The sequence below is a fragment of the Pan paniscus genome, chromosome 9 (assembly GCF_029289425.2).
Source record: "Pan paniscus chromosome 9, NHGRI_mPanPan1-v2.0_pri, whole genome shotgun sequence".
In the NCBI taxonomy this organism is placed as follows: domain Eukaryota; kingdom Metazoa; phylum Chordata; class Mammalia; order Primates; family Hominidae; genus Pan; species Pan paniscus.
In genome coordinates this window covers 126138374-126150609 of record NC_073258.2, presented here as the reverse complement: position 1 = coordinate 126150609, position 12236 = coordinate 126138374, and the positions used below count along the sequence as shown (strand labels likewise).

The 12236-nt window shown below is 45.9% G+C and overlaps 1 protein-coding gene across 5 annotated transcripts in view; it reads left to right on the top strand.

The window, feature by feature from the left end:
- The window catches only part of FEZ1 (fasciculation and elongation protein zeta 1), a 50436-nt gene extending 40448 nt beyond the window's left edge, over nucleotides 1–9988 (top strand). For all 5 annotated transcript variants that reach the window (XM_003819911.6, XM_034933988.4, XM_014347024.5 and 2 more), the window contains 4 exons: nucleotides 1483–1563; nucleotides 3291–3366; nucleotides 7178–7243; nucleotides 9629–9988. In XM_003819911.6, the coding sequence (XP_003819959.1) occupies nucleotides 1483–1563; nucleotides 3291–3366; nucleotides 7178–7243; nucleotides 9629–9645 (240 nt within the window). In that variant the 3' untranslated portion in view covers nucleotides 9646–9988. The remainder of the gene's footprint in view (nucleotides 1–1482; nucleotides 1564–3290; nucleotides 3367–7177; nucleotides 7244–9628) is intronic.
- The last annotated feature ends 2248 nt before the right edge of the window (nucleotides 9989–12236 follow it).

Sequence of the window (12236 nt, the reverse complement as noted above, 5' to 3'; positions counted from 1 at the left end):
AGAAGATATCACCTGTCTCCTCCACTCCCCCAAAGGGCTCACAGTCTAACCCAGGAAGACAGTGTGTAAACATTAGGAAATAATTGAATTTGGCTTGTGTTCTCTGTAGGCAAGACCTTAAAGAAAGTGGAGTGAGGGTATTTCGTGTTGGGAGTCTTGAGATGGGCCTCGGAATTCTGGGTCCAAATCCCTCCTTGTGTCCCAGGTTCCAGTCCTGACTGGTCTCTTTAGGGTGTGCTAAGGTGTTTCAGTGATTGAAAATGATCAGATGCCTTATTATTATTGTTATTATTTTTTGAGACAGAGTCTCACTCTTTTGCCCAGGCTGGAGTGCGATGGTACCATCTCGGCTCACTGCAACCTCTGCCTCCTGGGCTCAAGCAATTCTCCTGTCTCAGCCTCCCTAGTAGCTGGGATTACAGGTTCATGCCACCACTCCTGGATTATTTTTGTATTTTTAGTAGAGATGGGGTTTCACCATGTTGGCCAGGCTGGTCTCAAACTCCTGATCTCAGGTGATTTGCCCATCTTGGCCTCCCAAAGTGTTGGGATTACGGGCGTGAGCCACCGTGCCTGGCCCCAGATGCCTTATTGTTCTATTGTTCTATTTTTGGATTTAACCCAAACTCGTGGTTCTCATGGTTCATTTTTTTTTTTTTTTTTTTTTTTTTTTTGGTGAGATGGAGTCTCACTCTGTTGCCCAGGCTGGAGTGCAGTGGTGCGATCTCGGTTCACTGCAACCTCTGCTTCCCGGGTTCAAGCCATTCTCCTGTCTCAACCTTCTGAGTCGCCGGGATTACAGGTTCACACCACCACGCCTGGCTAATTTTTGTATTTTTAGTAGAGACGGAGTTTCACCATATTGGTCAGGCTGGTCTCAAACTCCTCACCTCGTGATCTGCCCGCCTCGGCCTCCCAAAGTGCTGGGATTACAGGTGTGAGCCACTGCTCCCAGCCACTCATGGTTCTTAATCAGGGGAGCTCAGTAGAATTATCTAAGGAGTTTTTTTCAAAATGCCTTTCCCTAGGCTCTATCACAGACCTATGGAATTAGTTCTCCGCATGTACATTTTGAAAAAAACTTCCCCCATCAGGACAGTTGCTTTAAGACAGCCTTTTCTGATAGCTGAACATTTTGTTTTCCCCTCAGATCTTTGCATCATGGTTCATCTAAGTTTGACTGAACTGCTTTATTTTTCTATTTGCATGATAGAGGATAAAAGGAGGAAAACTGGGGGATGCAGAGGGGTCTTGTAGCCCTGAGGGACTTACTAAGATAAGAGTTCTTGAGACTCTGTTTATTCTTGCAAAGCTCAGGCTTCAATTCTGGCCTGTCTCTGTAAGCCAATGTCTTACACTTACTGTCTAGTCACAGAACCCTGGGGCGTTATCTGGGACAGCCTGGTAGCTGAGAGGTCCCTGGGTGTGGTGATAATGGAGCAAGAAGCATTTGCCCTTCTTGAGTGTCTCTCTCCCCCACAGCGCTTCAGCATGGAAGGCATCTCCAACATTCTGCAGAGTGGCATCCGCCAGACCTTTGGCTCCTCAGGAACTGACAAACAGGTACGCGTAGTCTCCCTGCTCCAAGCTGTCTTCCTAGACTCCTGCAGCTTGGCCTCCCCAACAACGCAGGGGGACAGTGACTCACCAGAATTATCCCAGCATTTATTTAGGGGGTTAGGGGTCCTAACACTTTTTTCTCCTCTTAAGGAGGAACAGAGAATATCTTTTTAAAAGGCAAACTTTTTTTTTGTTTTGTTTTTTGAGCTCTAGTGTTCTAGGACATGGGCAAGACTTAAAACTCAACACTGCTTGTAGGTCTAAGAATTAAGTTGTTTTAAGGATGAAATGCATTAAAAGGGAGTCCATTTGATGATAGATCCCATCCTAGAGTTTAGTTAACTTTCCACCATACTGGATCACCTGCCAAGCCATTCCCACTAAGACTGCCTCTGCAGCTTCCCAGCTCTGGTTGTAATCCATGCTGTGGCTTTTTGTTGGCTCAGTAATTTCCCTGTGACATAGCTTGCATTTCTGGTTATTAAGACAGCATTCACAACTTTTATCAAGCGCCTGCTATGTGCTAAGCTCTGTTGTTAAGCCCTCAGGTGCAAAGGTGAAAAGTCCTGACCCCTGTCCTCATGGAGTGTATAATCTAATAGACATAGCTGGCGCGTGAACAGAAAGTTTGAGATGGTGGAATGAGTGTACATGAAAGTGGATATGTTTTAAACATATTTGTAGCTGAATTCTAAGTGCTAGAATTCTAGAACTCTAGAATTCTAGAGAGTCTAGAGAAGGGGAAGAGATTTTAGCAGCATCGATCCCAGTCCTCTTGTTTTATGGCAGTGAGAACTATGGCCTGGAGATTCAAGGCATTTTTCCAAAGCCACACACACTGGCAGTGGCAGAGCCAAGACTAAAATGTGAGCTTCTGGCCGGGTGCGGTGGCTCACGCCTGTAATCCCAGCACTTTGGGAGGCCGAGGCGGGCAAATCACCCAAGGTCAGGAATTCGAGACCAGCCTGGCCAACATGGTGAAACCTCATCTCTACTAAAAATACAAAACTAGCCAGGTGTGGTGGCAGGCACCTGTAATCCCAGCTACTTGGGAGGCTGAGGCAGGAGAATCGCTTAAACCCGGGAGGTGGAGGTTGCAGTGAGCCGAGATCAAGCCACTGCACTCCAGCCTGGGTGACAGAGCGAGACTCTGTCTCAAAAAAAAAAAAAAAAAAAAAAGTGAGCTTCTTAGGTTTGATCTAGAGCTCTGGCACTCACCACCTCAGGCTGCCTTGAGACTCCTTTGACAGCCCACTAGGCCCTGATGCTGGTTTTGTTGTAGGAGCACCTGACATCCAGCAGAGGGAGCAAATCTGACATCAGAGACCCTGGGCGGGGTTGAGGTTCTCTTGCACATCTTTTTTGACAAAAGACAAACAATTCCTTCTCAAATTGCACTGCAAAGAATAAGAAAATATAATCCCCTTGGATTTATTCTCTGCTCTCAGTCTGAAGGAGAAAAAGCTCCCCAGGATTCCTAAATAACAGAGAAGTTTGTAGTGTAGGAAGAAATCTAGAAGTTGGGATGGAGAGAAATGTGGGAAAGTCTTACTTTTAAAGAGACATTCCCTAAAGATGGGTAAGAAGTTCTGAAACAGTGACGTACCAGTGACAATGAATGTTTCAGAGAAGGTCAGATTTGCAGTGTGTGTCTTAGAGAAAGGCTAAATCTCTACCCAGAGGAAGCATGTCTTCTGTCTCAAGCCCTCTGCATGCTGTTTGTCTTGCAGTATCTGAACACAGTCATTCCTTACGAGAAGAAAGCCTCTCCTCCCTCAGTGGAAGACCTGCAGATGCTGACAAACAGTGAGTTCCTCTTGTTCTCAGCCAGATCAGTGGCTCCTTTTTCTCCCTTCCTGCCTGTACGTTGTACCTCCGTGCCGCAGGCCCGAGACTCCTCAAAGCAGGTTTACATGGGCCAAAATACCCTCCAAATGACTGCGTCACATCCTCCTGCACAGTGTAAAATTAAAATACTCTGCAGTGATAACCAGAGCTGTTTTTTCTTTCTCCTGGTTCCCATAAGGGAAGAGGCCTGCTGGGGGGGAAAAAATGAGCTGGTGAAGAGGTTGGGGTGCTGGTGCAGGGGACTTTTTGTTTTCCCCTGCAGTTCCCAAGGCTTGGCATCCTCTGCCTCCCTGTTCTCTCTCTCCCTGCAACTTGAGGTTGCCTGGTCGGCACTTGTGCCCCTTGAAGCAGGGCGCCTGGTCTCTGGGTCTGGCTGTATTTTTAATGAGAAGCAAGGTTTCTTGGTTGGGGTAAGGCTGACTGGAAAAAATAGAGTCCAGCTTTCCTTCCAGGAAGTGACTGCCTCCTCTCCTCCACTTTGCTCTATTGTCAAATATTAATAAACATTCTGAACTATGAGGGAAAACAGTGTGTAACAAAGAGCCTTTTGTAGACAGTAACTGTTTATATACATCAAACAGTACGACCCCCAAAGGGCTGGGGGGCACATGGTGTTAGCCATCAGTGCCAGCTTGGCCCTCTTAGGACGAGAAAAATCCTAGGCTGAGATGTGGTGACAGGCCCAGAGGATCACGAGGGAAATTCCATTTCCTTGGCAACCGTGCCCTGCAGAGAGTGACAGCTAACGAGGCCCCGCCCACTGCAGCCTGTTCTGGAGGGAAGGGGCCAGTGCGGGGCTACTGGATACCCAAGGAGAAGGGAAGTTGAGCTTCTGTTCAGCTGAGGAGGATGGATACCTGCTGGGGCCTGGTGCTGAAGGTGACCAAACGTTTCATTTTTTATCAATTTGGAGAGTGAAAGCAGGAGGTTCTGGCAAACAGAAATCCTGCCTACATCATGCCTGCATCAATAGACACTGTGTCCTTGAGAATCAGGAATTTTAAAATCAAAGTACAGTGACTTGTCCTTAACTCATTGTAAACTCCTTTATTTGCATAAATATGCACTAAGTTTCTTTTTTTTTAAGGGAGAAAATAGAGATGAACTGACATTTATAGATGTTTGTGTTTTCACACAAGTTACATTTGGAAAGTAATTTGGACAAATTATGAATTTTGATATATGTAAAGTATTCTATCATAGCTCAAAAAAATAAATAGCTATTAATTTGTTGCAGATACCCATTCAGGAATTCAGTGTGAAATCTTTTCATTTTAATTAAGAAACAGACTTTTTTCTATTTTGAGTGGTTTTGTTTACATTTTTTAAGTTCATTAAAAAAATTATAGCTAGAGTATATCCATCATTTAGACTACTTTGGAAATAAGGAAAAGCAAACAAAGAAAAATAAATAACTCATTGTCCACTCCACTATGGTTACTATTTTGGTGCTTTTCAGACTTAATATTTTGTATCTTTTCTATATAGTTGAGATTATACTGGCTATAAAATTTTGTGTCATGATTTTAGTCACATTAGTTAACACTTTGTTAATGTTCTTTTTATGGCTATCTCTTCTATCATGTGGATATACTACCTTCCAACATTTTATTGCTTTTAGAAAAAAAACCTGCCATCTTTTCTGAATACCAATTCTCCTACAGGTTATGAAGCCTCTCTTTTTTGGAAGATCCTCATATGAATTTGTGAACAATGCCTCTTCTCTCTTCTACTCTTTGAACTAAGTACATAGGCCAAAGACCAGCTCCTGCGACTAGCCAATCCTTGTAAATTTTAGATTTTGGAGATTAATTTAGATACATATTGGCAAGAGCAATTATTGTATTTTTATGTGATCTTCGTGGTGTGGCATTTAGTCTGCTTATGCTCAGTTGCAAAGTGTTCTTGACAACTAAGCTGAAATGAAGGCATGTCTAAAAATGCAGAAAAAAATAAAACAGGCCGAGTATGGTGGCTCACGCCTGTAATCCCAGCACTTTGGGAGGCCGAGGCGGGTGGATCACCTGAGGTCAGGAGTTTGAGACCAGCCTGGCCAACATGGTGAAACCCCCGTCTCTACTAAAAATACAAAAAATTAGCCAGATGTGGTGGTGCACGCCTGTAATCCCAGCTACTTGGGAGGCTGAGGCAGGAGAATCGCTTGAACCTGGGAGGCGGAGGTTGCAGTGAGCTGAGATCGCACCACTGCACTCCAGCCTGGATGACAAGAGTGAAACTCCATCTCAAAAAAAAAAAAAAAAAAAACCCAGAAGAAACCAGGACCCCCTAGAATCCACTTAAGCTGAGATGAATACATGTCTAAAGATACAGAAGAAATAAAACAGAAACAAACCAACCCCTCAATGGCCTCAGGTTGAGTCTCTTTTTCTGGACCTGGCCGCTGACTCACGCCACCATTGGATTTTCTTCCTCACTCACTCCTAATTCTTGGATTCAAGTTTCATTACCCTGTCTTGAAACTAGGCAAGGTAATCAAAGGAGGACAAGGATATCGAAATGAAGTGGCAATCCCACTGTTGCAGCTGCCTTCTGACCCTAGCTATCAGTGCCAGTTGATCTTTAGTGTTTTCTCGGCTTACAAAAGTAATACATGCTCATTGAGAAAAGCCAGACCCCACAGAAATGCAGCATAGAAAAGAACATCCCCTATTGTCTTACACTCAGAGATAACCACTTAACAGTTTCATGTATTATTGTTCTAGATTTCTTTTTCTATGAACATTAGCATTTAATTATAAAGTTAATAAATGTTCTGTAACCTTCTTTCTTCACTGATAACTATGTCTTGTACATATAGCTCTCTCTTATTTTTCTTTTCTTCCTCTTCCTCTTTTTTTTTTTTTTGTAGAGACAAAGTCTTGCTATGTTGTCCAGGCTGGTCTTTTTCTTGTTTTTGAGACAGAGTCTTGCTATGTTGTCCAGGCTGGTCTTTTTCTTGTTTTTGAGACAGAGTCTCACTCTGTTGCCCAGGTTGGAGTGCAGTGGCATGATCACAGGTCACTTTGGGAGGCCAAGTGGGGAAGATTGCTTGAGCCCAGGAGTTCAAGACCAGCCTGTGCAACATGGCAAGACCTCATCTTTACTAAAAAAAAAAAAAAAAAAAAATTAGCTGGGCATGGTGGCACGTGCCTGTAAGTCTCAGCTACCTGGGAGGCTGAGGGGGGAGGATTACTTGAACCCAGGAGTTTGAGGCTGTAGTGAGCTGAGAACACGCCACTGCACTTCAGCCTGTGTGGCAGGGCGAGATCCTGTCTCAAAAATAAAAAAGAAAAGAAAGTCACCAGTAGGTCCACTACCTAGAGACAAACACTGTGGCTCTTGCTGTGTCCTCGTCTATCACCATGTGCAGGTTTGTTACGGGGGCATGTTGCATGATGCCTCTCAAGTAGTTTGGACTACAGGTGTGTGCCACCACACCCAGCTATCTTTTTTTTTTTTAAATTAGAAATGAGGTTCTGCCATGTTGCCCAGGCTGGTCTTGAATGCCTGGGCTCAAGGTCTGGGTTACAACTGAAACTAAACCTGTCACCCAGGTAGTGAACATAGTACCGGATAGGTAGTTTTTTAGCCCTTGCCCCTGAAATGCTGACCCTTGATAGAGCCTTCTAGACTTTTGCTCAATAGTCAATAAATGTCTGGTTCCTTTGAATCATTTCTCTCTCACTCTGGGCTGGTGGGTCATGTGGCCCTAGAAGTGAACCTCATGACCAGATGGTATCTTAGTTCCTCTCTCTCTCTCCTTTCCTAGTTCTCTTTGCCATGAAGGAGGATAATGAGAAGGTGCCTACTTTGCTAACGGACTACATTTTAAAAGGTAAGAGCAGCCCCAGGCCTCCTGGAGCAGAAGGGGTTCTCTGGAGCTCCTGCTCCAGTTAGGGAACCTTCCCAGCTTGCCCATGCCAGACCAGACCAGGCAGGGCCCAGGGAAATCAGGGACAATTGAGAGGCTTTGGAGTAATAGGTTTTCCCTTTGGGTGTTGCCAGGAGGCCGCAGGAGGAGATTCCATCACCCCCGAGTCACCAGAGTGACTTTCTTTGGAGCAGCAAACCAACAAAGGACTTATTGTGAAAATTCTGCAGAGTTTGGGCTACTTAGTATTTAGTTGGGAAAAACAAAGCCTGATGATAATTTAATACTTTTCAAGCACTTGAAAGGAAGCTGGAGACATAATTGACTACACCCTTTCATAACTTTTTAACCTTGTCTTATGGAAACTGGTTGTACATACAAGAGTAGAGGAAATGGCATAATACACTCTCAGGTACTGATGAGCCGGCATCAACAGTTACTAAGTCTCGGCCAGGCTTATTTCATTTACGCCTCTACCCAACTTCTCCCCTCCCATGTTATTTTAAAGCAAATCTCTGTCATAGTTTTCATGCATAACTATTTCAGTATGCATTTCTAAAACATAGGAACTCCTGAGGAAAACATAGCCACAATACCATTTCACAACTAAAACAAATTAAGAGTTTCTTTTTTTTTTTTGAGATGGAGTCTCGCTCTGTCACCCAGTCTGGAGTGCAATGGCGCGATCTCAGCTCACTACAACCTCCGCCTCCTGGATTCAAGCAATTCTCCTGCCTCAGCCTCCTAAGTAGCTGGGATTACAGGCGCCTGCCACCATGCTGAACTAATTTTTGTATTTTTAGTAGAGACGGGGTTTCACCATGTTGGCCAGGCTGGTCTCAAACTCCTGACTTCAGGTGATCCACTCGCCTTGGCCTCCCAAAGTGCTGGGATTACAGGCATGAGCCACTGTGCCCAGCCAAGAGTTTCTTAGTACTGACTATCCAATCAGTATTCCCTGTTTTTCCCATAAAGTATTTTTCAGTTTATTTGTTTGAATCAGGGGCCAATAAAGATCAGTAGGTTGCAATTAGATAATGATATGTCTCTTACATCTCTTTGATGTATATAGGTTCCCCTTTTCTTTCTCTCTTCCATTTCTTGAAATGCATTTGTTGGAGAAACTAGGTTGTTTGTGCCATAGAATTTCCTCATTGTGGATTTTTGCTAATTTCATCCCCATGGTGTAATTTAATATGTTCTCCTGTCTTCTTTATTGCCCGTGAACTGATAGAACTGGAAGCCTGATCAGATACAGCTTCCGATTTTTTGATAAGCACTACATTATAGGTGGTTATAGGTTTCCAGACTTCCATGGGGTGACATATATTGTCTGATTGTCTTTCCTTTTGTGATGTTAATAGTCCTTGAGGATTGCTCACTGTCTAGATCTATTATTTTATTGTTTTTTGTCCTGCATGCACACAAAACTATGTACAGTTGCAGAGGGACCATATTTGTGGGATCTATAGCTAAGAAATCCTGAGATATATTGTTTCTATAAGGATCAGAAGGACTAATCTTAAATTTCAGCAGGAGGAACTTAGAGTAAACATTAAAAATAACTTGTCCAGCCTGGGCAACATGGTGAGACCGCGTCTCAATTAAAAAAAAAAAATCAGCCAGGTGTAGTGGTGCGCGCCTGTAGTCTCAACTACTCAGGAGGCTGAGGTGAGAGGATCACTTGAACCCAGGAGCTGAGACTGCAGTGGGGGCTGTGATCACACCACTGCACTCCAGCCTGGGTGACACAGCAAGACCCTGTCTCAAAAAAAAAAAAAAAACAAAAAAAACCACAAAACAAAACAACAACAACAAAACACAAAAAACCATAGAAAGGGTTTGTGATTCAAAGATTTTAAAAGAGCAGCACATTTCTCAAAGCAGGTTCTCAAAGGAGGATTATAGAAACAGGTTATATAAATTTGGTAGTCGGAGGGCTAGACTTTACCCCTCACGAGCCACTGAGTTGTCACTGAATTTGTACAAGTGATTAATATTTACTCAGCACTTGCCACGTGCCTCTCAACAACCCTGCGGGGTAGGCGCAGGTACGTTCTATTGTACTGATGAAGAAACAAGCATGGAAAGGTGAAGTTAATTTCCCTAAGGTCATGTAGTTAGTGATGGCTGGATCCAGGATTTGAACTCAGGCCCCGGAGACTACACGCTTAGTTATTATAACCAGCAACCACCTGCCATTGTCTCTCCCTTATTCTAGGCACTAAGTGGGGGCTGTCACCACTCAGGAGCTGGTGTGACTGCTCTCAGCTAGGGCTATCCTGGGCTCGGAGGTCCCGACCTGCAACTGTGTTCTGACCGCTGTCCCCTCCTTTCTTCTCGTTGCAGTGCTCTGCCCTACCTAACCTTGCCCTTTGGAGCAGCCTCGCTGCAGGAGGTCACTGAGCAAGAGTCATTCCATCACAGGGACTGCATGAGACCATGTAACCTCCGACATGTATTTAAACGTGTATAGCTTAACCCGGATTAAACACGAGCAAGCGCGTGGGGTCCTTTGCCGTTGGCTTCTAGTGCTAGTAATCATTGGATGCATGATGGGGCAGGGCCGGTGATGGTGCCTCCCCCTTGCTGGTGTCAGGAGAGGGGAAGGCAGCCGCTTTCACCGCTCATTATGTAGTCTGGCTCCAGCCCTCAAAAACAGCTTATACTCTTAAGACTAATTTTGAAATAAAACCTTCATTTAATTAATATTCTTCATGTGCTTTGGAGTGTGATGTCCATTAGCCCTCTGCTCCAGACTCCAGAGACGGGCTGTATAGCATTCTTTACACGCCGGCCTGTGGCCTGTGGCAGCCAGTGCTGTGTTTAGGGACCGGGCGCATGCCCTGTTGTGGGTCGTGGTGGGATCATGGGACGCAGTGGGGCTGCATACAGCATAGGCAGAAGGAGACCCTCTGCAACCTCAGTTTTTGCTGCTCAGCCACATTCAAGGGAGCTGCACCAGGGGCTGCAGAAAGGAGCTGGTCAGAGTGGGTGAGACGGGGGTGAGAGTGTGCAATTAGCAGATAGAAAGTGGACCTCATGGAGGAGCCACACAGCTGCAGATCTCCTGGTGGGATGGCCAGGCTGGCCCTGGAGACCCTCCCCAGGCCATCCACGGGGACCTGGAGGCTCAGGGCCTGCGGGGAGTCAGCTCTGCTGAGCTTTCCCAACGTAGGGGACTGCAACTTGTTTCCTGTACTTGACGAAACCACCACTCCCTGTTTGTCCCCAACGACCCCTGGCAACAGTGTCCTTTGACTTGGCAGTGCTGTCCCTGGCCCTTCCCGCGGCCCTCCATGAACAGCAGCTCTGACTCCTCGCACTGTCTCCAGTATTGATGGCAGGCAGCTGCCAGCCTTGACCAACCAGCAGGCGAAGGTCTCCTCGTATCCCGGATGCTGGCTCGATCTCACCACAATCTGAATTCTGTTGGCTTCCATCTTCTGGCTTGAAAGACATTGAGCCTGCCAATTCCCATATCCTCCTCTGAAAGCAAAAACTTGTACTGGGCACTTGCTGTAGCCTGCACTGGCTTCATCGCGCATTAGCACACATCACAGCATCCCCACGTGTAAACAGGTGCTAGTATGATCCTGATTTTGCAGAGGAGGAAACCAAGCAGCAGAGATGTTCGGTAGCTCGCCCAAGGCTGTGTAGGAAGTGGTAGAGTCAGGCTGGCATTTAGGTTTCTTATCCAGTGAGACTTCCATTGATTCCCAGGAGTTTAGTGTCTGCTTGAACTAAGCATGCCACAGAGAAAGCCATACTTTATCACATCAGCAGCTCCACAGAAGGCCACAGAATCCATCTAGGGGACACAGAAGGCACTCCCAGTGCCCTGCCTCCCTTCCTGGGCCTCTGCTTTTCTTTTTTTTTTTCAGACGGAGTTTGACTCTTGTTGCTCAGGCTGGAGTACAATGGCGCTATCTCAGCTCGCCGCAAACTCCGCCTCCCACGTTCAAGCGATTCTCCTGCCTCAGCCTCCCGAGTAGCTGGGATTACAGGCATGCAGCACCACACCCAGCTAATTTTATATTTTTAGTAGAGACGAGGTTTCTACACGTTGGTCAGGTTGGTCTCGAACTCCCGACCTCAGGCGATCTGCCCTCCTAGGCTTCCCAAAGTGCTGAGATTATAGGCGTGAGTCACCGCGCCTAGCTCGGCCTCTGCTTTTCCAGAAGCAGAACACTAGCAATCTTAGCTAGGGGTGGCGGAGACTTATCCCCCCAGGAAAACTGCTGCAATGCCTAAAGCTCTAGTCCAGGCATCTGCCCAGAGCAGAGCTTCTCCATAGATAGAGCCCCGGCTGCCACAGGAGCATGGAAGTGACAACTTGTCCTGTGATAAAAGGGCATGGATTCAGTTCGGCAGTTCCTGGTGCTAAGGCTGAACATGCCCAGGGTCATTAGTGGTGTGAGGTCATTAGCATGTTTAGCACTCTGCCGGCGACGGGGTTTTTCACCAGCCTCAGCAAAGGGGAAGCAGCGAATTCCTGAGAGCTTTTCTTCCTGCCTTGGATTTGTCAGATCTGGGTCAGCCACTCCTTTCCCCCAATTTATCCTGCCAGCAGGTGTCTGAAGCGGCAGAGACAAGCTAATCAAAGCTGCTGGCAGTTAAAAATAAATCTCGAGTGTTGGGGATACACTCTGGCTAGGAGGAGGTGAGCAGGGCAGGCTGAAAACAGTGGCTCCTCCTTTCTCTCTTGTTTGTCCGTCTATCAGGAGTTTAAGGGGAATATGAAATCAATTCCTCATGGTTTTGCATTGCCCTTCCCTGTGTTCTTCCTATTCAAAGTGTGCTTTCCAGGCCAGCAGCACTGACCGCACTTAGAAGCTTGTTAGAAATGCAAAATCTCAGGCCCCACATCAGGCCTACTGAGTCAGAATTTGCATTTTAACAAGGTTTCCCTTTAAAAGGGAGGCAGCTCTTCTCTTAAAAGGAGCCTGGGTTTTGT